This window comes from Penicillium crustosum (genome assembly GCF_028827405.1).
Source record: "Penicillium crustosum strain IBT 35664 chromosome Unknown utg000001l_segment0_segment0, whole genome shotgun sequence".
Taxonomy (NCBI): domain Eukaryota; kingdom Fungi; phylum Ascomycota; class Eurotiomycetes; order Eurotiales; family Aspergillaceae; genus Penicillium; species Penicillium crustosum.
The window spans coordinates 8,419,364-8,438,718 of record NW_026623122.1 but is presented as its reverse complement, the minus strand read 5'-3'; the positions used below and the strand labels follow the sequence as shown (position 1 = coordinate 8,438,718).

At 50.9% G+C, this 19,355-nt stretch overlaps 6 protein-coding genes across 6 annotated transcripts; 2 read left to right on the top strand and 4 right to left on the bottom strand.

Annotated features, from left to right (window-relative positions):
- Nucleotides 1-645: 645 nt before the first annotated feature.
- On the bottom strand, nucleotides 646-6,176 carry N7487_003116 (uncharacterized protein; the record flags this gene model as incomplete). The annotated part of the gene is made up of 5 exons (XM_056870863.1): nucleotides 646-1,986; nucleotides 2,047-2,162; nucleotides 2,222-3,869; nucleotides 3,947-5,209; nucleotides 5,286-6,176. The coding sequence occupies 5 exons, from the start codon at nucleotides 6,174-6,176 to the stop codon at nucleotides 646-648; spliced, it is 5,259 nt and encodes a 1,752-aa protein (XP_056735647.1).
- Nucleotides 6,177-7,879: 1,703 nt separating this feature from the next.
- N7487_003115 (uncharacterized protein) lies at nucleotides 7,880-8,921 on the bottom strand (the record flags this gene model as incomplete). Its single annotated transcript, XM_056870862.1, has 3 exons — nucleotides 7,880-7,996; nucleotides 8,057-8,359; nucleotides 8,421-8,921. 3 exons carry the CDS (start codon nucleotides 8,919-8,921, stop codon nucleotides 7,880-7,882), a joined length of 921 nt encoding a protein of 306 aa, XP_056735646.1.
- A 499-nt stretch (nucleotides 8,922-9,420) lies between these two features.
- N7487_003114 (uncharacterized protein) lies at nucleotides 9,421-13,005 on the top strand (the record flags this gene model as incomplete). The annotated part of the gene is made up of 5 exons (XM_056870861.1): nucleotides 9,421-9,476; nucleotides 9,543-9,852; nucleotides 9,910-10,189; nucleotides 10,290-12,671; nucleotides 12,731-13,005. The coding sequence occupies 5 exons, from the start codon at nucleotides 9,421-9,423 to the stop codon at nucleotides 13,003-13,005; spliced, it is 3,303 nt and encodes a 1,100-aa protein (XP_056735645.1).
- A 389-nt stretch (nucleotides 13,006-13,394) lies between these two features.
- On the bottom strand, nucleotides 13,395-13,844 carry N7487_003113 (uncharacterized protein; the record flags this gene model as incomplete). The annotated part of the gene is made up of 2 exons (XM_056870860.1): nucleotides 13,395-13,553; nucleotides 13,623-13,844. The coding sequence occupies 2 exons, from the start codon at nucleotides 13,842-13,844 to the stop codon at nucleotides 13,395-13,397; spliced, it is 381 nt and encodes a 126-aa protein (XP_056735644.1).
- Nucleotides 13,845-15,067: 1,223 nt separating this feature from the next.
- On the top strand, nucleotides 15,068-17,113 carry N7487_003112 (C2H2-type zinc finger protein; the record flags this gene model as incomplete). Its single annotated transcript, XM_056870859.1, has 6 exons — nucleotides 15,068-16,421; nucleotides 16,486-16,626; nucleotides 16,675-16,751; nucleotides 16,802-16,829; nucleotides 16,884-16,946; nucleotides 17,007-17,113. 6 exons carry the CDS (start codon nucleotides 15,068-15,070, stop codon nucleotides 17,111-17,113), a joined length of 1,770 nt encoding a protein of 589 aa, XP_056735643.1.
- Nucleotides 17,114-17,642: 529 nt separating this feature from the next.
- Nucleotides 17,643-18,272, bottom strand: N7487_003111 (uncharacterized protein; the record flags this gene model as incomplete). Its single annotated transcript, XM_056870858.1, has 1 exon — nucleotides 17,643-18,272. The coding sequence occupies one exon, from the start codon at nucleotides 18,270-18,272 to the stop codon at nucleotides 17,643-17,645; it is 630 nt and encodes a 209-aa protein (XP_056735642.1).
- Between the last annotated feature and the right edge of the window lie 1,083 nt (nucleotides 18,273-19,355).

Genomic DNA, 19,355 nt, shown 5'->3' with positions numbered 1-19,355 from the left:
AGTTGACTTCGAGAAATGGTGGGTGGGTTCATGTGTTGGGGTGTGGGTGACGGATCAAGGTTGTGACTTGGGGAGACTGGCCTGGTGAAGTGGGTTGGTTAGACATGATGTATGGGATGCATAGAGAAGGTTCTTCGTACCTCGATCAGGTGGGATTTGGAGACATTTGGACTTATCCAGCTCGGAGACTGTGGTGTGGGTGGAAGGAAGGCATGTTTCTTGGAGGTGGGATTATTGGAGAAATGAATGACATGGAGGTGGTTTACTTCGTATCTGATAAAGAGAGAGAACAATATCAAAGAGACTATGGGTGACACCTTGGGGGTCAGGCCACACTCTTACCTTCTCGCAATTAGATTTCATTCATGAGATTCGTCTCTGTAGGGCTTTGTGTACCTGATAAGTGAGGGAAAGAAGATATCCAAGAGTGAGAAGACTATCAAAGAGTCCAAAATGTGTATATTGCTGGGGTCATAGTATCATATGAGCTTCATACATGTCGTCAAATCCGATCTGTCTGGAGTTTCATCACAGACCTTTGTAAATAATCAAAAGAAAAAGAAAACAAAACGCTGCAACCAATATACAAAACAAACTAACAAATTCCCAAAGAATAGAAGGAATAAAAAAGACCAAAGGTCTGGTTTACAGATTCGTCAATTTACGGAACCAACTGGGCTTCTTAGGCCCCGAACTCGGTGGAGCACCTTGTCGACTCCCCGGCTGGGACCTCATCCCACGATCACGTTCATAATCACCACTCCCAGAACTGCTCTTCACACCTTCACGACGAGACCCACGATGCCGAGAACGAGCATCGTCAATCTCTTCCTCATACTTGGCACGACGACGGGCCTTACGGCGAAGGGCGCGACGAGCTTCTTCATCCGACGAAAGAGAATGAGCATGCCCTCCGTCGTCAGCTGCAAGAGGAGGCAAATCAATAAGAGTGGGAACGATTTGGGGTGGCTCTGGAGGTTCATCAGTTTGCGAGTAAACCCAAGAGGAAATCTTGTCTTTCGCACCACTGCCAGGATTCAACCCACCAGTCATAAGTGGTTCCCGAGTTAGTTCAGGAGCGACCTTAGACTTGCGACGACGGGCAGTGGGCTCTTCAAACGCGCGGTAGCTACGAGCCCCGCGACGATCGACCTCACGTTCATCGGGGAACACATCATCAGGTATCCTTTGCTCGCGTTCACGACGTCGACTCGCTCTCGCGGCCATCATCTCCTCTTCGCGCATCCGCCGGCGCTCACGGCGTTCTGCTGCTCTCGCTTCCGCCGCGGCTTCGGCTTCGGCTTCACGAGCCGCCTGCTCTTCTCGAGCACGACGTTCTTCACGTGCAGCTCGTCGAGCCCGCTTTTCTTCTCGTAAACGATCTTCTTCTCGTAGACGTTCTTCTTCCTCTTCACGAGCACGTTGCTCACGTGCGCGTTCTTTCCGCCTCGCGCGCCGCTCTTCTGCTTCCCGAGCTTCATATTCACGAGAGTCAGAAGGTGCCTTCCGGGATCCACGTCGTGCATGTCGTGCTGCGCGTCGAGCTTCCGCTTCGTCGGCTTCTGTCTCGCCGCCTGCTGCTACACCGGCGGCGTCGGTAAAGAACCCTTCGGCATCGGTGTCTGGTCGGACAGATCCTCGGCGTCGATCTTCGCGACGTGATCTACGAGCGCCGTCGCGCTCCATTTCAGGAGGATATCTTCCGTCATCGTCGCGATATGAGCGTGACTTTCGTCTTTCTGGCATTTCGGGGCGTTCTGGTCGGTCTTGGCGTGTGCCTTTTCTTAGGGAATCGAGGAGACCCATGAATCCACCGCTCTCTTGTTTCTTTGGTGGTGCGGTGTTGGAGCGCTTGAGACGGCGTTCCCTTGGCGGCGCGTCGACGAAGGCCATATCGTCCGGCCCGGACATTACATCTGGGGCGGCATGTGCTTGATATGGGTCGACCATGACAGCATCGTCCTCGTCGTCGGGTCTGGGGCGCGACTATGACGGATCTTGAGTTAGTACAACAGTGAAAAAGGTACTGTGGGTATCGCGACATACCTGTCTCTTTGACTTGCGCCTTGAGCCCTTGGAACCCTCCTTAGGTGAATGACCCTCGACATCTTCCATATCAACCATAACGAGATCGTCATCCTCGATCGCATACGGATCTCGAACTATTTCGTAGAAGATAAGTCAGCGATAGATAAATGAGAAGTGAGAGAAAGATACATACCTGATTTCCGCCTGTCCGTGCGCGGGCGCTCACGTCGAGACTTGGAAGCCTCCATGCCCATCAACTTGGCTGCTTTGTCAGAAACCTCAGGCTTCTCATCCGGAGGTGATGGATCAGCAGGTTTCTCATCAATATCAAATGATGGACGTCTAGATACGGGCTTCGACGAAGAAGCAGGTTTGCGAGTCGATCTGCTTCTGGACTGGGGTGTACCCAGTACCATGTTGGCCAAGGCCACGCCACGTTGGTTCTTGGAGGAACGCCCCTCTCGTTCTCGCCGCTTCTCCCGATCTGACGCAGAAGACCTTTCCACTTCTGGCTCCGGTTCTTTTGGTCGGGGTTTTCGAGATTCTTTTTTCTTAGGCGTTTCGACTTCCTCTTGGATTTTGGGTTCCTTTTTCAACTTCTTGGGCGGTTCCACTTCCTCTTGAACTTTGGGTTCCTTCTTCAATTTCTTGGGAGGTTCCGCTTCTTCCCGGGTCTTACTTTCCTTCTTACTGGATTTCTTTGGGGGTGGTGGGCCCCCAAAGAAGCCTCCCCATGGAGAGGTGTTCGTATTCCGTTCGGCACGTGCTCGGTCCTTCTTCGAGGGTTTTGGAGGCTCTTCGGCTGGCTCCGGTGCAGCTTCGTCCTTTGCATCTGGTTCCTCGGGTGTAAGATCCGGTGCAGGCTCGGGCTCAGCGTCAACCTCAGGCTCAGGCTCAGGCTCAGGCACTGGGTCTGCTTCGGGTTCGGGTTCGGGTTCAGGCACTGGCTCGGGCTCAGGCTCAGGCTCAGGCTCAGGCTCTGGTTCCGGTTCAGGTTCTGGAGGTGGTGGAGTTGGTTCCCTGGCAGCTGCCGCGGCAGCTGCGGCTGCGGCTTTCTCGGCTTCGGCCTTTTTATACTTCTTGAGTTCCTTTTTGGTCATTTTCGAAAGATCTGGGGCTGGTGGCTCTGGCTCTGGCTCGGGTTCCGGCTCTGGCTCGGGCTCTGGCTCTGGCTCAGGTTCAGGTTCAGGCTCGGGCTCGGGCTCGGGCTCAGGTTCGGGCTCGAGATCATCTCCAAAGTCTGGGAAGCTTCCAGGAACAGAGTCCTTAGACTTGGATTTTGAACCCTTCTTTGTAGGAGCAGGCTCCTCTACAGGAGGTTCAGGTTCAGGCTCTGGCTCTGGCTCTGGTTCGGGTTCAACCTTCTTTTCCTTGGCTTTGCTCTTCAAGCTAGCCTTTTCTGCCTTTGCCTTCTCCTTCTTCGCTAGCTCCAAAGCCTTGATACGTTCAGCTACGCTGAGCTTAGAAGTCTTAGACTTGGATATCTTTTCGGGGGCAGGAGGCTCAGGTTCAGGCACCGGTTCTGGTTCCGGCTCTGGTTCTGGCTCTGGCTCAGGCTCTGGTTCTGGTTCAGGCGCTGGGGGGTTGTCGTCAACATCGATAAGCAAGTCTTCCTCTTCTATAGGCTCGGGTTCCTTCTCTTCTTTCGCCTTCTTCGTTGATTTGGTTTTGCTCGTAGAACCTCCGGTAAGAGTCGACCAGAAGCCTTTAGATACTTTTTCCTCTTTAGGGGGTTCGATGGCTTTCGTGGTCTTCTTCGTGCCCTTGGATGTCTTAGGGGCTAGCTCCGCCCAAACATCGTCGGCGTTGTCATGGAAAGCTTCCGGCTCTGGGGTCAAGCCCTGAGCAGGAGGTGTGGGCGCACGTGGGGGAGGTTCTTCAATATCCTTGCCCTTCTTTTTCTTTTTCTTCCCTTTACTGGCCCCCAAATGCCCCAGGAGTCTTCTTCGGCCGGTTTCTCTGGTTCAGGCTCTGGCTCCGGCTCTGGCTCAGGTTCCGGTTCTGGTATTGGCTCCGGTTCAGGCTCGGGTTCAGGCTCCGGTTCAGGCTCGGGTTCAGGCTCCGGTTCAACAACCGGTTCAGGCACTTCTTCAGGCGGCTTGTCTGATGGGAGCTCGAAATCCTTGCCGGGAATGGGGAGGCCCTTGCGCATTAATTGTTTCTCTCGCTTCTTGCGTTCTTTAGACGATATCTCACGCCAATTTTCGTACAGAGGCTCGTCGGGCACCTTTGGCGCCTCAGGTTCGGGCACCGGCTCTGGTTCGGGTTCTGGCTCTGGCTCCGGTTCAGGTTCAGGTTCAGGCTCAGGTTCCTGGACGGGTTCTGGTTCGGGTACTGGCTCAGCTTTGCCTTTGCTTTTCTTCTTGTCCTTTGAGGAAATCCCCCAAGCAGAAAAAACATCGACTGGTTCTGTTGGTTTTGCCGGGGGTTCATCGATTATAGGCTCCGGATCAGCTAAAAGGTCAATCTTCTTCTTTTTCTTCTTATCTTTGGTCTTCACTGGAACACCCCAACCCCAGTCAGTATCTACCTCGGGTGGTTTCTCAGTCTCCTCGACCACTGGTTCAGGTACAGCTGCCGCCGCCTCTGCTGCCGCCGCTTCTGCTGCTGCTGCCTCTGCCTCTGCCGCTGCCGCTGCCGCTGTTGCTGCTGCTGCCTCGGCTTCAGCCTTGGCTGCTTCCCACTCTGCTGTCGCTTTTGCCGCAGCTTCATCTTCGTCTTTGTACTTCTTCTCCATCTCCTTCTTCGCTTTACGCTGCTCTTTCTTGGAGAGATTCAGATACCAGGCTTCCTGTGTGAAGTCGACTCTAGGTGGAGGCGGAGGCGGAGGCGGAGGAATCTCTAGTTCGGGCTCCGTCCCCTTTTTGTCTTTGCTCGCGTCCCAGCCTACTCCCCAGTCATCTTCTTGCTTGGTTTCGGTGGGTGCGGATCCCAAATCGAAATCAAAGTCACCAGTCTTCTTGGAGGTTGCGCCCCAAGGATTGTTGTCCTTGGATCCGTCGTTGGGAGGGTCTCCAAGAGGATCGACCTTTCCACCGGTATTCCAGTCTTTGCCCCATCCTCCGAAACTAAACCCAGTTCCGCCGGTCTTGGGAGCTGGACTATCGAAGTTCAAGTCCAATTGTGGCGCGCCGTTATCCAGACTTATGTCCTGGAACCCCCCAGGGGGTCCAACCTCTCCCTGTAATTTTACTTTAGACACCATCTTGTACATTGGAGGAGGATGGTCTTACCTTTCCTTTCTTCTTTTTTCCTACATTAGTGAAGGCAGCCCACGAGTCATCGCCCCCACCGTTATCCTCAGCCCAGCTAAGATCTTTGGCAGCAGAGGCTTCAGCGGCCTGTCGTTCTTCCTCCTCTTTGGCTAGTCTCTCTTCCTCTTCCTTGGCCTTTCTCTCTTCCTCTTCCTTGGCTTTTCTCTCTTCTTCTTCCTTGGCTTTTCTCTCTTCCTCTTCCTCCTCCAGTTTCTTCTTTTTATCCTTCTTTCCACTCACATTCCAATCGCCCCAGCCGTCGTCGCCGCCTCCATCTCCCCCGTCGCCGCCTCCAGCGCCGCCTGAATCACCAGCCCCACCATCACCACCGTCACCGTTGGCATTATCGTCTCCTCCATCAGCCCCGCCCGCCGGTGGCGGTGGCGGAGGAGGGGGGGAGGGAGCAGGTGCTGCTTTCTTTCCTGCTGCGGGCTTTTTCTTCTTATGTTCCCGAACACCGGTAGGATTCTCAAAATCAATTCGTACATCCAGCATGCGATCTTTCAGCAGCGAAGATGACGATTTATGCGATTTTTGAGGTGTCGTTGACGCTAAGAAAATAGCCGTCGATTTGCGCTGCGCGAGTGGAGGCAGTGCGGAGTATTCGGGAGGTAGATCGCGGATCACATCGTCGTAGGTAGGCGGAGGTTGGTCGTACGACGGTGGCTCTAACGAGCGAGTCGGAAGGCGAGAAGTCAAACTGGTGACCAAATCTAGTTTGTGGTTCACCCGGTTATCTGGTAGGTAAAACCCCGCCAGCTTAGTCGATAAAGTAGACCAGACCTCGTCGACTAGTTTCTCTTCCATTCGCATGTTCCGTGTGTAGTATGCGACATCCTCCGCGGCGCTGGTCTTCCCCGCGCATACGCGATAAGACCCCTCAATCGCTTCCATGTCGAAAATCACATGCGCCGGGTTCACGGCCGATCCGCTCACTGATGTGGTAACTCAGCGATGTCGAATAGCGAACGCATCGGTGGGCGGGTTGGAGTCGAGTCCAGGTGGCGGGGGGATATTGTCCCAATCGATAACAAACGTTGTTTTCCGGCGCAGAATTGCGATAGTGCGGTGTCGGTATAGTAACGTAGTGCGAGCAGGCTTTGTGAGACTATTAAGCAGTAGTTTCAAGTCAAATTCGAGTCAGATAGCCTCCCTGCACGACCGGCGCGAGTTCCAGGTGTTTTTTTTTTTTTTTTGGATGCTGATATGTGGTATATAGACGGGTTACGAGACGGCCACACAGTCTCTAGAACTGTGCCTGCTGTAAATTGAACGCGAGAAATTCCAAAGAGTCAAGGGAGTCAAGGGAGAAAAATATGGAAAAGTTAGACTGGGAGGGGATCTTCTGGAGAGGCAGGGATAAGTTCAGGCGGTGGAGGTGAAGATCATCCCATTTAGCCCGCCTAAGTTAAATGGTATGTACTCCGTACTCCGTTCGTACTCCGTGTACAATGTACTTGTTCAATGTTGTTATTGCATTTATATCGTGGGGGGTGTTTTGATATTAGCGTAGAAGTTGTTCGAGTCAGTCAAACTCGATCAATATATTTATACCAACACCCCTAGGAGATGGAAAAAAAATATCTAGATGGCTGGGAACATAAAAGTGCCAGGTGCATACCTACCTCTACGAAGTACGGGGCAAGAGCAGTTTGAAACTGACGATATGTACTCTGTACTCCGTACATATATGTATACTAAAATATGTAGGCGTAGGTTTTTTTTCTCTCTACAGTCTGCATGGCATACTCGAGAGGTCAACAACCCAATGTTGCACAGACCCCGCGATAACAGTTCGATTTCCATGGTTCCCAACTTCAAGTCCATGGATTGCAAGATATCTTGTGCAGTACCGTGGTACTCTAACCCACTTTGAATCCAATTGCATACACCTAACTATATTAAGTACTATGTATATTTACAGTCCATACAACAAGTGACAATCCCATACCTAAATGCAGGGACTGCGCTATGTTTGTTGCACATCGTATAGTTTTGTCCGTACCTGCAATGTTGGCATTTTTACCCTTGGGCTTGGACCACAAACAATATATGTTTTACAAAAGATGCATGAAGTACTTCGTAGATGCTGGAATATTCTCCTTGGGCCCAACTTACTCGATGCAAATCGCAGACTAAAAGGGCCACCTGCACGCGCAACACATCCTTTGCACACCGCCACTTGAGCTTCGGAGCAAAAAAAAAGGGCCCAATGCGGGGTTGGTGGAGATTCTACGGCGTAAATAATGAAGAATTAGAATGGTCTTTTTCTCTCTGACTCATCGGTCTAATGGAGACAGCTTCGTAGAGGGCATTGAATTGGGTTGGAGGTGGTATACTCTCCATGGATTCATTACGATATCATACTGCAGCGCTTCCACAGCTCGACGAAACAAGAACAATGTAGAGAAAAACAGTTTTACAGGACGAACTACAATACAACAAGGGGACATGAATCAGGCCATATGGGAAATTGAAAACGGCGCGTGACAAACGAGCCTAGGAGTCCACAGTGAGCTAACCACTCTCCGAAACCTCATCCAGGTTGAGGCCATCCCAATGGAGATTCCCGGTACAGATCAGGTTCACGCTCAGGTTCAGTTGTAGTCTTCCGGTGTTTTATACACAGAGCTCTTGGGCGCAGGCTCTCCGTATACCTCTTGGTGCTCTTTCTCATACCGTTGGCGATCTTCGACTTGCAACTTGTGGTAGTGCTAGACTCACAGTTAGCGCCTTCTAGTCCGGTATGTATTGATTCTGCCAAGGGTGCTTACATCTTTCTCCGATTGGGGTAGTTCAGTCCACTCAGCGGAAATGACTTTGATGGCCTCTGTGACGGACTTTCCCTCGTAATTAAGGGTTTCCATGCGTTTCGTCACGAATATGATGTAGGCGGATTGAGGTATTTTGGGCAAGCGGTCATCTTTGATGGCAGGGTAGGTCTTCTTGCCAATGCGTGAAAGGGTTAGACGGGCAGTGTTGGCGTCCTTGATCTGGAGAGGTGTGTGCGACTTGACCCATGCGTCGTAGGCAGCGGCGTTAGCAGCTCTGTTGGCGTCAACTTGAGCTTGAAGTCTCTGGCGTTGGTGGATTAGTATGCTGCTCTTGACGTATACCAAGAAGCTCAAGGGTACATACCTCCTTCTCTTGAGGACTGAGGGATGTCGCATGCTGTACACCAATTGACCATGCTTCCTTGACCGGGTATTGACCTTTAACCTCCTGCAGCTTCTCGGTCATAGCAAGACCGTAGGCAGAAGTGACCAGCCTCTTGGGCCGGACCAGGGCAGTTGCCTTGAGCTCTTTGATATGAGCGCGTTGTTGCTTGGCCTTCAAAGCTTCCTTTTGTTTCTCGCTGAGAGGGGTCTTCTTCGATTTGCTAGTGGCTGTTTTAGGGGTCTTCGCCTTGGGCGTCTTGGTCGCCTTGAGAGGGGTAGAAGCGGTCGCGAATGAATTCGCCTGGAACAAGGATTGGATGGAGGAAATGGGTTGGAATTGTGGGCGCGCCGAACCGGAAGTAACCGCCAGACTGATGCGACTGAGCTGGTTCTGTAAGTCGCTCACGCCAGTACGGACAGGGAGAGCACTGCGATGCAGGGTGCGGACGAAGCCCCCCCGAGCTGCCGACTGCCAAGACATGAAGTGATTATCGAAGTAGATTTAGCTGGAGAGAGGTCAAATAATCAGGACTAAAAAGAGATCAATTGGCAATTGAATCTTCAAAGGCTGAGAATCGATAAGAGGAGCTGAGCTGTTGACGCAAGCGGAGGAGTCGCGCTGGCCCAGGTACTTTGGCGTACCTATCCGCATTGGGACTAGCTCCTCCGCATAATATTATGTAATCCGTTTCTTGATTCCAACGGTTTGCGCAAGTGACGATGCGATAGACATAAACACCTCAAACGTTCTTCTCTCTTGGTGGTTTGAAGTGTGAATTGTCGTCTCAATTTATCTTCTTGCGGGGCGCTCTGTCTCCCCCACCTCTCCTCCATCAATCCGTGTCCCGGGTGCTTTTGCGTTCCAGTAACACTCACTAATCAGCCTGCAACAATGGCTCGCCACGGAGATACTCGCTCACCATCACCTGTAGGCAGCACATATTCTTCATCCCGGCGGCCTCGCAGAGAGGATGATCGCTATGACAGAACCAGACGGGATGATGGGCGCAGTCACCGCAGATCCCGCAGCCCAGAGGTACGTGTGGCGCATCACAAATTCACATTTTATCTTGCAATATCTAACCATGGTCATGATATTCAGAGACGTTACCGCGGGCGTGACCGCCCTCGCGAGAGAGATGCGTATCGGCGACGAGACCTCCCCCGTAGACCGGCGCGACGAAGATACTTATCGGCCAGCTCGAAGAGACCGATCTCGAGAGCGCCGCCGAGATGATGACCATGATATCCGCCGCAGAAGTCGTGATAGGGATTACCGTTCCAGGCGAGATGACTCCCGCGATCGGGATCGGAGGCGGATAGATGATTCTGCTGACTTGAAGCCCAAGTCCAGACGGGATGACAGCCGTGATCGTGCTCCGAGCCGACGGTCCAGGTCCAGAACCCGAGAGGTAAGCCGCCCCAACCTTGCATAATGCCGAGATTATGATATTAATTGTATCCTCTAGCCATCCAAGCCATCCACACCGGCCCCAACTGCGCAGACAGACGAGGCGAAAAAAGCAGAGAGACTTGCCAAGCTTGAAGCATGGAAACAGAAACAGGCCGCCGAGCGCGAAAAGAAGCAAAAAGAACAGGCATCGGTTGATCCAAAGAAGATTCTCGAAGCGATTGACCGTAAATCGGTTGTGTCTCCAGGTCCTGCTACATTTCCCGGAAAGTCGAAGTTTGATCCAAAGGCTATCGTCAAATCATCCACCTCGACCACGGCCGCTCCCGCTGTGCTTGGTACAGATGTTGCCGTCCCAGTGTCTTCCAAAGCCCCCCCCTATTACGAAATCCAACATACCTACTGCTGCCCCCGCCATGCTCTCTGCCCCCTTGAAAGCCAAAGGTAATGTCAGCGGATTCGGCTTGGGTGTGAAACAAGTTTCTGAAACGGAGAAGCACTCTGCTTCTAAAACTCTGGGCTTTGGGGATGGTGATGAAGAATCAACACGAAAGAAACTTGAGAAATTGCCGTCCATGCCTCTCGATGTGGATGCACAGGTAGACGATGCTGTGGAAGATGATGATGTAGATATGCAAGTTGAAGGAACGGAAGAACACGCGGCAGCCGAAGCGCGTGCTGCAGCGGAACGCCGAGATACACGACTCCAGGATCAAAATGAGGATGTCCATATGGAGGAGGTCACGAATGCCCAGGCCGATTCTACCATGGACGTTGATGACGACGAAGAAATCGATCCCCTGGATGCGTTCATGGCTGGACTCCAAGACTCGGCGCCGCCTGAACGGAAAATCGGCGCCACTTTTGCGAAGAAGACCGCACAGCAACAACCCGAGGCGATGTTTGGTGACGAGGAGGATGTGGCTGTGACTGCAGTCGGTGATGAGAAAGCCGAAGATGTCCTCGCTATGGCAGCAATTAAAAAGAAGAAACGGGAGATGCCTGAGATTGACCACACGAAGATTGAGTATGAGCCGTTCCGCAAGGAATTTTACACCGAACCGTCCAACCTTGCTGAGATGACCGAGGAGGAGGTAGCAAATTTGCGACTTGAACTGGATGGCATCAAGGTCCGCGGTCGGGATGTCCCTAAACCTGTTCAAAAGTGGTCACAGTGCGGTCTGGGCGTTCAGACGTTAGATGTTGTTCACAAACTTGGGTGGGAAAACCTCACATCCATTCAAGCTCAAGCCATTCCCACGATCATGTCCGGTCGCGATGTCATTGGTGTGGCAAAAACTGGCTCAGGAAAGACCGGTGCTTTCCTCGTTCCGATGTTCCGACATATTAAAGACCAACGGCCCTTGTCTAGTACAGATGGCCCGATTAGTATGATCTTGTCACCCACCCGTGAACTGGCCACCCAAATCCATAAGGACTGTAAGCCTTTCTTGAAGGCCTTGGGTCTTCGTGCCGTCTGCGCGTATGGTGGAGCCCCGATCAAAGACCAAATTGCGGAACTGAAACGAGGCGCCGAAATTATTGTATGCACTGCTGGCCGTCTCATCGATCTCCTGGCCGCAAACCAAGGACGGGTCCTCAATCTACGCCGTATCACGTATGTCGTTCTTGACGAGGGTGACCGCATGTTCGATATGGGCTTCGGACCACAAGTTGTGAAGATCATGGCTAGCATCCGGCCGGACAGACAGACTGTCCTTTTCTCGGCCACTTTCCCCAAGAATATGGAATCATTGGCCCGCAAAACTTTGAACGAGCCAGTGGAGATCACTGTGGGTGGCAGGAGTGTTGTGGCTCCGGAAATCACGCAAATTGTTGAGGTCCGTAATAACGACCAGAAATTCTTCCGCCTGTTGGAGCTTCTGGGAAATCTGTATGAGGACGACGCAAATGAAGACGATCGCACCTTGATTTTTGTGGATCGTCAAGAGGCTGCAGATGACTTGCTCAAGCAATTGATGTATAAGGGTTATCCATGCATGTCGATTCACGGCGGAAAGGATCAGATCGATCGCGACAGCACCATTCAAGAATTCAAGGCAGGCATTTTCCCCATCCTGGTCGCGACGTCAGTTGCTGCTCGTGGGTTAGATGTCAAGCAGCTCAAGCTCGTCGTCAACTATGATGCACCTAATCACCTGGAGGATTATGTCCATCGTGCCGGCCGGACTGGGCGAGCCGGCAACACCGGAACTGCCGTCACGTTCATCACCGAGGAACAGGATCGGTATGCCGTGGATATCGCCAAGGCTCTCCGACAAAGTGGACAGGAAGTTCCCGAGCCTGTCCAGAAGTTAGTGGATGGATTCAACGAGAAAGTCAAGTCTGGCAAGGAGAAGTACACACCGCGCCATGGATTTGGTGGTAAAGGTCTGGACCGTCTTAATATGGAACGTGAAACCGCGCGACTTCGTGAGCGAAAAGCATACAAAACAGGGGATGACATGGACGATGAAGAAGAGAAACTTGAGACCGAGCAGGAATCAGACGATCGATTCAATAAAGCTCTTTCGGCCGTCCGATCTGCCGCTGAACCGGCCGTGCCATCAGCTGCACCTTCAGTCTCTATGCCCGGCGTGCCGAAAGGGATTGATCTTGATGGTAAGATCGTGGTGCATCGCACGGAGAGAGCGCCGGCGAATGCTTCAAAGAACCCATTGGACAAGGTGGGCTCCGCCGTTGCGGATATTCATGCACGTTTGAGCCGTGCAGGTGTGATGCGATCTGGCGTGCCAATAGATAATCGTGGCCCTGATGCGGGTGCCTTCCATGCAACGCTCGAAATCAACGATTTCCCTCGTAAGTTCCTCCGTACCCCTCCCATTCTTGATGATCACTTACCGATTTTGGTTTTACAGAAAAAGCACGTTGGGCGGTTACAAACCGCACGAACGTTGCAAAGATCCTGGAGGCATCTGGTACCTCTATCACCACGAAGGGCAATTTCTACGCCGCCGGGAAAGAACCAGCGCCTGGGGAGCTCCCCAAGCTCTACATCCTGGTTGAGGGCGAGACGGAGATTTCAGTCACCACCGCCATACACGAGCTCCGACGCCTGCTCAAGGATGCGACACTGGCCGCCTCAGAAGGTGAGGCGCGTGCTCCGGTGGGTGGCCGCTACAATGTTCTCTAGTTAGGTCATGCTTTAGTCCATACTAGGTCCAAAATATGTCTTCAAAAATCAACGATTGTACGATATTATCCATGTGTTTTGATTCTTGTAGTAATTGTATCTAAATAGTCCATGCATGGTTATTCTAACTGAGTAATGCAATTGGAGAATCACCGGCTAATCAATCGGAGTAGCATCGTTACATCATTTAAACTACGAAAGAGAAGCTTGATTCCAAAATTCCACCCGCAAACAACAAGTCAAAAGCATTTGAACAAAAATAAGAGAAAAAAACAACCAAATATACGCTACAAAGAGACAAAAGAAGCCTGCAATACAACGCCACCAAACAAGTCACCGGGATATAATGGGAGTGATGATCAAATCCAAATGTCGCATGGGAGGTATGCTTATTCCCATCTCCTCGCAGCCTCAGCCCCATCTACATCTCGCGCAGCCCTCTCCGTACGACTGACTTGATCCAATGTCTGAGCTTGAGTCTGTGCCTTCTGCGCAGCCAGCTTAGATCCCAATTTCCCTTTATTGGCAGAGGCGGTTTCGGCACGTTTCTGTAAGGCCCGTAAGTTATTAATCCCGGCCCCGCATAACATATCCTGCTGGGGAAGGAGCTGTCATACCTGTGCAGCAATTGCGGCATTTGCACGTGCCTCATCCGCTGCGGCAGTGCCACCATCTGTTGTGCTCCCACCTAGAGTGCGGCCGGGTGTAGCCTTCCAGTTGGTCTTGGCCGGAAGTGGGGCGCGGGGTGCCGCAGTCCTCCCTGAGTTGTTGCCGACTACACGGCCAGGTTGGTTGAAGGGATCTGCCTCATTAGAGGAGCGGGAGCAGATGTTGCCCATTATGAGTGTGTGGCGAATTGCAGGGTTCGGAGGGTTGTTGTTGTTGTGGTTAGTGTAGGGTGGGCGCAAGGCAGGGAAGGGTCGTTGGTTAGAGCTTCCGCTATGGTGCGAGATTGATATTTGAGGAACCCAGTTGGATGTAGCTGAGGTTCTCTGTGGAAGATTTTGTAAGTGCTATGTTGGCTGTAAATCAAGTTGTCCCTGTGGACGTTGTTGTTGTTGGCGGGTCATCGCAAGTGGATGTTGGAGCATTGCGATAAGCTGATAGTCGATCCGGGGCAAAGGCGGTGAGCGGAGTCAACAACTGATTTCAATAAGTCTTTGAATTTGGATATGGCAGGATACAGTCAAGGTAAATATATCATTAGCTCATTGGATCTATCAACTGTCCAGAATTAAACTTTCTCCTATGCACTGGACGCGAACTGCCGACAAACTACCGAATTAGGGCTATCAAAGCAAAGTCGGACTGGATGGGCAGAATGCCACTTAGTCAGCATCTCCCTTTGGGGGAAATCCTCTCCGCGGGGGAGAGAAATTCTTCGATTGGAATGCTGGGGAACATTTCCCAGGTTGGACTGTTCTCGAATCTCATTTTCCTGCAAATTTGACCTTACATCACATATATCACCAACGTTCCCGAAGTTGATCGCCAAAGCACGCTCTACGATTCGCTCGAAAATCATGACGCCTAACCCCCAAGGTCCTCATCCTGTCCTGCGTCCCGAAGGTCCTCACGGCTACACTGAGGGGTCTCAGTTAGCATCAGGTTATGCCCCCTGATCCTTTCATGATCCTTTGGATTTGATCCTGCATCTGTGACTCCCAAGGTCCTCTTTTTTTGCATTTCCTGCACGTCGATCTCGGTCAATTCTCCGATTGCGCCTGTTCTCAACCAGTCCAGCCCAAGCGCATGATACGATTGCGAATCCATCGGCGCTGTGAGAGGATATCATTCGGCACTACAACCTAAACTGTCTCCCGGGAACGGCGCACAAACTAGGTGACACTTTGACTCGTGGGCTCGTGGATTTTGTAGCGTGATATCGTACCTGACGGGCATTCATTTGTCCCACTTACGGTCGCACACTGCTCGGTTCCTCGACTGCATTTTCCCCATATCGTTCGTTGTTCACGCTGCTGTGACGACAGTGTTCCTGGAACTCCCGATTCCCTATTGACCCTAACACCTTCCCACCATTCTCTGAAGTGAACCGTGCACCATGGCGTCCCAAACCCAACAAGGCGATTTCTGCCTTGAATGCAACTGGGAATCCTTCCACATTGATGGCAAGGCGGCGGTAGATCCCTCTGGTAGTGTTCTTCAGCATCATTGGAACTGTTCAAGTCACGAAACTCAGCCATCGCTGCCCCATTGCGAGGTTGATGAGGCCTGCTGTGATGTAGACGACTGCACGCTAGACTGCGGGTCCATATGTGGCGGCTTTGCCGGCTGTGACACTTCCACCGTCTGCTCAGTAACTCACTGCGAGGACGACAACTGCGAGGATGATAACTGCGACAATAATCACTGCGACGATACTCATTGTGATACCAACCACTGCGAAGATACCTGCGAGGACAACCACTGTGAAAGTATTGACCCTTTGTGCTTCGAAGACTGCTGTGACGGTACTGCGAGTCAAGACTGCGGTTTCGACACTCTATTCGGACTCAACACCCCGCTGTCCATTGACACGGGGACTTTCCCTTCCATGGCAATGGGGAGTCATTCCGTTGGCCACGCGACAAAAGCCATGCAACATCCTCTCCCTGGTCTCGTCGACCCATTCCAACAAGAAAACTTCCTATCCTCATACCAAACCCATGCCACCCGCTGTGAGCAGGATGTATCCAACCACTTCGACTGCCACGATTTCCAGAAAGACTGGCAAGGGATGTTTGCGGCGCCCCCTGCTCCCACACAGGCCGAAGTCAACCCAGCGGAGGTTTTCCACATGCTGGGTATGTGTTCCGACTTCTCTATATGCCAAGATCAGCACGTACCTGAGCCTCCGACCAGTCTTGATACCTTCAACAAACCCAAAACCGACACATCAGAAGCATTCAATTGTTTCAATCCTCAGCATCATCATCATGTCCACAACCATTTCAAAAACCCCAATGACTTCAACCTGCAAGCTATCCGCAAAGGACCTCACCGCAGCCATCACCGCTGCCGGGCTCACCACCATGCTCATTCTCACCCATATTCCCCGTATTCCCGACAGTCTCGCTCGAGCATCAGCTCTCACCTCATTCCAAGCCCAGGAGAGACCCCACCACCTCTCGAAGGAGATTCATCATCCGTGCTTACCACACCGGACTTTTCTCCAGCCGACAGTAAGCTGCATATCTGCAAGTGGGCTTCGGAAATCCAAGGAATCAAGGCTGCATGCGGTGCCACCTTTGCCGATTGTGGTGCTCTTCAAGAGCACCTAGTTGCTAGTCATATGAATACCGTGAATGGTGCCAAGGGTAATGGGTACTACTGCTGCTGGGAAGGATGTCATCGTCCGGACGAGCCCTTCTCCCAGAAGTCAAAGCTTCAAGGCCATTTCCTTACCCACAGTAACTGTATGTTATATTTATCATATCACGATTTACCGATGGTTGGACAAACATACTGACACATTTCCAGACAAGAACTTTTCGTGCTCGGTGTGTGGCAAGGCATTTGCTAGACAAGCGACATTAGACCGACACGAGCGCAGTCATCGCGGCGACAAACCATACACATGCAAACACTGCGGTAAATCATTCACAGATAGCAGCGAATTAAGTATGTCGTCTTCGAATTCCCTCCTGAATCTACCGCTAACTATCCCAGAAACGCATTCTCGAACCCACACTGGCGAGAAGCCTTTCAAATGCACCTGGCCAGGATGCAATTTTACTACGGGCGACGTGAGTTTCTCTATCTCTGTTGACATACTCATATTCTAATATCGAACCAGTCTTCCAATATGTCTAGTCACAGACTTAGTATGATACTCCTTACGTCTCAGACGATCAACGTATTTTACTAACCTCATCTAGCACACGGAGAGCGAAAACATAAATGCCTTTTCCCAGGGTGCACTAAGAGCTTTACACGTCCTGGTATGTTACGTAATTTGATACTTGTCATAATCGCTTACATGCTAACATCAATTCTCCTAGACCAATTGAAACGCCACCAGAGAACAACACACAAGCAGGAATCTTGCTCAACACTCCCATCACCGAGCTCCGACAACTTCACTATGACCCCCTTCACCCTCGTCTAATGAACTACCCCACCGAATGCATCATTGTATGCGGTTGTCATGCCTTTACGACCCAACGGATCAAGGCGCTATTTCCCGCCGGGCGTACTATCGATGATTGAGAAAACCTTTGTTTCTGGCGTTTTGCGGATTTTCGAGAACTACCAAAAAGCTTGATACCACTCGGCCTTCATGTTGCCGGAATCTTTCACCAATGATTTAATTGAAATATTGTCTTAAGAGCCTGAACCGATCAACTCTTTAATTAGCACGGGCGATCTATTTACTATGTGGCTTTATTATGTTACGATTTGCTTCCATGACCTCGCATGTTAGGTATGATATTCGCGCATAAGAAAATTTAAAGCTTGCAGACTAGACTCGAGAAGCATAATCCCTTTATTTCTTTCGCTGGTGTGGACCACAACATACAACGGTACCAGTCAGATCTTAAAATATACATCTCCCGCGTCCTGATACGGAACCCATATCATGGTTGCATCTCAGTAGTAATAGACATGAGTTTGAACGGTCATATGACAAAACAAGCTCAGTCTTCCATAGCCCTCTCCTCGAGCGCCTCGACAGCATTCTTCAACTCCCGAATCCGATGTCCGACCCGCCGACGCACCTCATCCTTAACACCCTGCGGGACCTCTGCGGGATTATACTGAGTCTCGATAATAGCACTATCCACGGACTCTTCTACCTCAGACGACGACCCATCCGTCTCATTCTCAACTTCCCCGGGACGAGCAGTGTAGAGAGCGTACACAGTGGACAGCTGGTTGAGAGCATCGCGTGCAGACTCGCGGTCTGAAGCAGCGTATATGGTAGAAGAATCGGTGCTCTCAGTGGCAATTTCAAACTCGTCTTTGGCGACTTCGTACAGCTCTTGTAATTCCTCGACCAGGAGATCGGCTTCGGCTTTGCCGGTAGATCCTTTCCGGTCGGCGTAGGTTCTCGCTACAGGTTTGACGAGCACTGACCGGGGATACAATGACAATTGGCATGACATTGGACTGGCTCGTAATTTGTTAGAGCTGGAAAGGCTGTGCAAAGGGCGAGAGATGGGATGCAGTCGTTGTATGGAGGGTCGGTTGACGTGGTGTGATTGTAGACCTCCGAGGCGGAGGAGTGGGGAGCCACGCGCAGAGCGGATGCATGGTAGTGCGGACATTTTGGAAAAAGGTGCACAAAAAGTAAATCAATTGGGAATTTGGGAATAATTTTCAAGAACACAGCTGAGCTGTCCTGAGCTGTGATAAAAGGCCAATACTTGGTGATGACGTCGCCAGGTGTTTATCGCATCACGTGTTGATAAGGAATCGTAACTCCCGAGGTCACCGTTAGGGCCAGTCTGACCAACTTACTGAGCCTCATGAAGATAACCCTCTAGAGCTGCGCAAAGCCCATAAAGTCCATAGCCAAGCCCAACCCGCAAAGTGGGCATAAGGAGAAGCCTATTGCAGGTTAATGGTCCCCCGACTGGGCGCTAAATAGTACAAATATACCGAGAAGTTCAACCCCCTTTTTAGGATTTTGAAATTACCCTTCGTTTTACCCTCGTTTCTAAGCTTTATTTTAGAGGCAATATTTTATTAGGTTAAATCGGTTAAAATCAATTACTAGTTATCTCTTTATATCACGTTTAAAAATGCGAGAAAGCGCGTTATATAGATAATTTATAAATTATAGAAGTTTACCTAAAAAGTAGTAGTACTCCCGTGTAGATCCTAGATATATATCAAGTAGTAAAATACCATTTCTTTTAGTATCTCGACCTCTACTAGTCGGATTCTCTTGAAAATTCAAATATATACTTAAATAACTACTATTATTAACTCGAAATTTGAATTTTATATGACTGGTAAAAGGGTCAGAATATAATATTGTATAGCGATTAGAGAGAGCGCCTAAGATGGGCTTTGGGCCCGGGGTTCGGGCCGATTTATGGGCTTTGCGGAACACTACGGGCCTCCGTTCCAGTAAATCACCAAATTCCATATTCAGCCTATATTTCAGCCGTATGCGCATATAATCACCTACCCTTCTAGGAACCAAACCTATTCATACCCAGGATTCTTGCTCAGAATACGTGCCAGGAATGGGTGATGAGCGTCATGATCAGCCGTGTACCTTTACTCAACACTCTGCAGACTCAAACGTATACATCCGGGGAAAGAGAAAGTGTTGGTGATCGTAGTATTCAGAGCACTATATTCTATCTATTTTTGGTATACAGACAGTCCATCGATTTCAA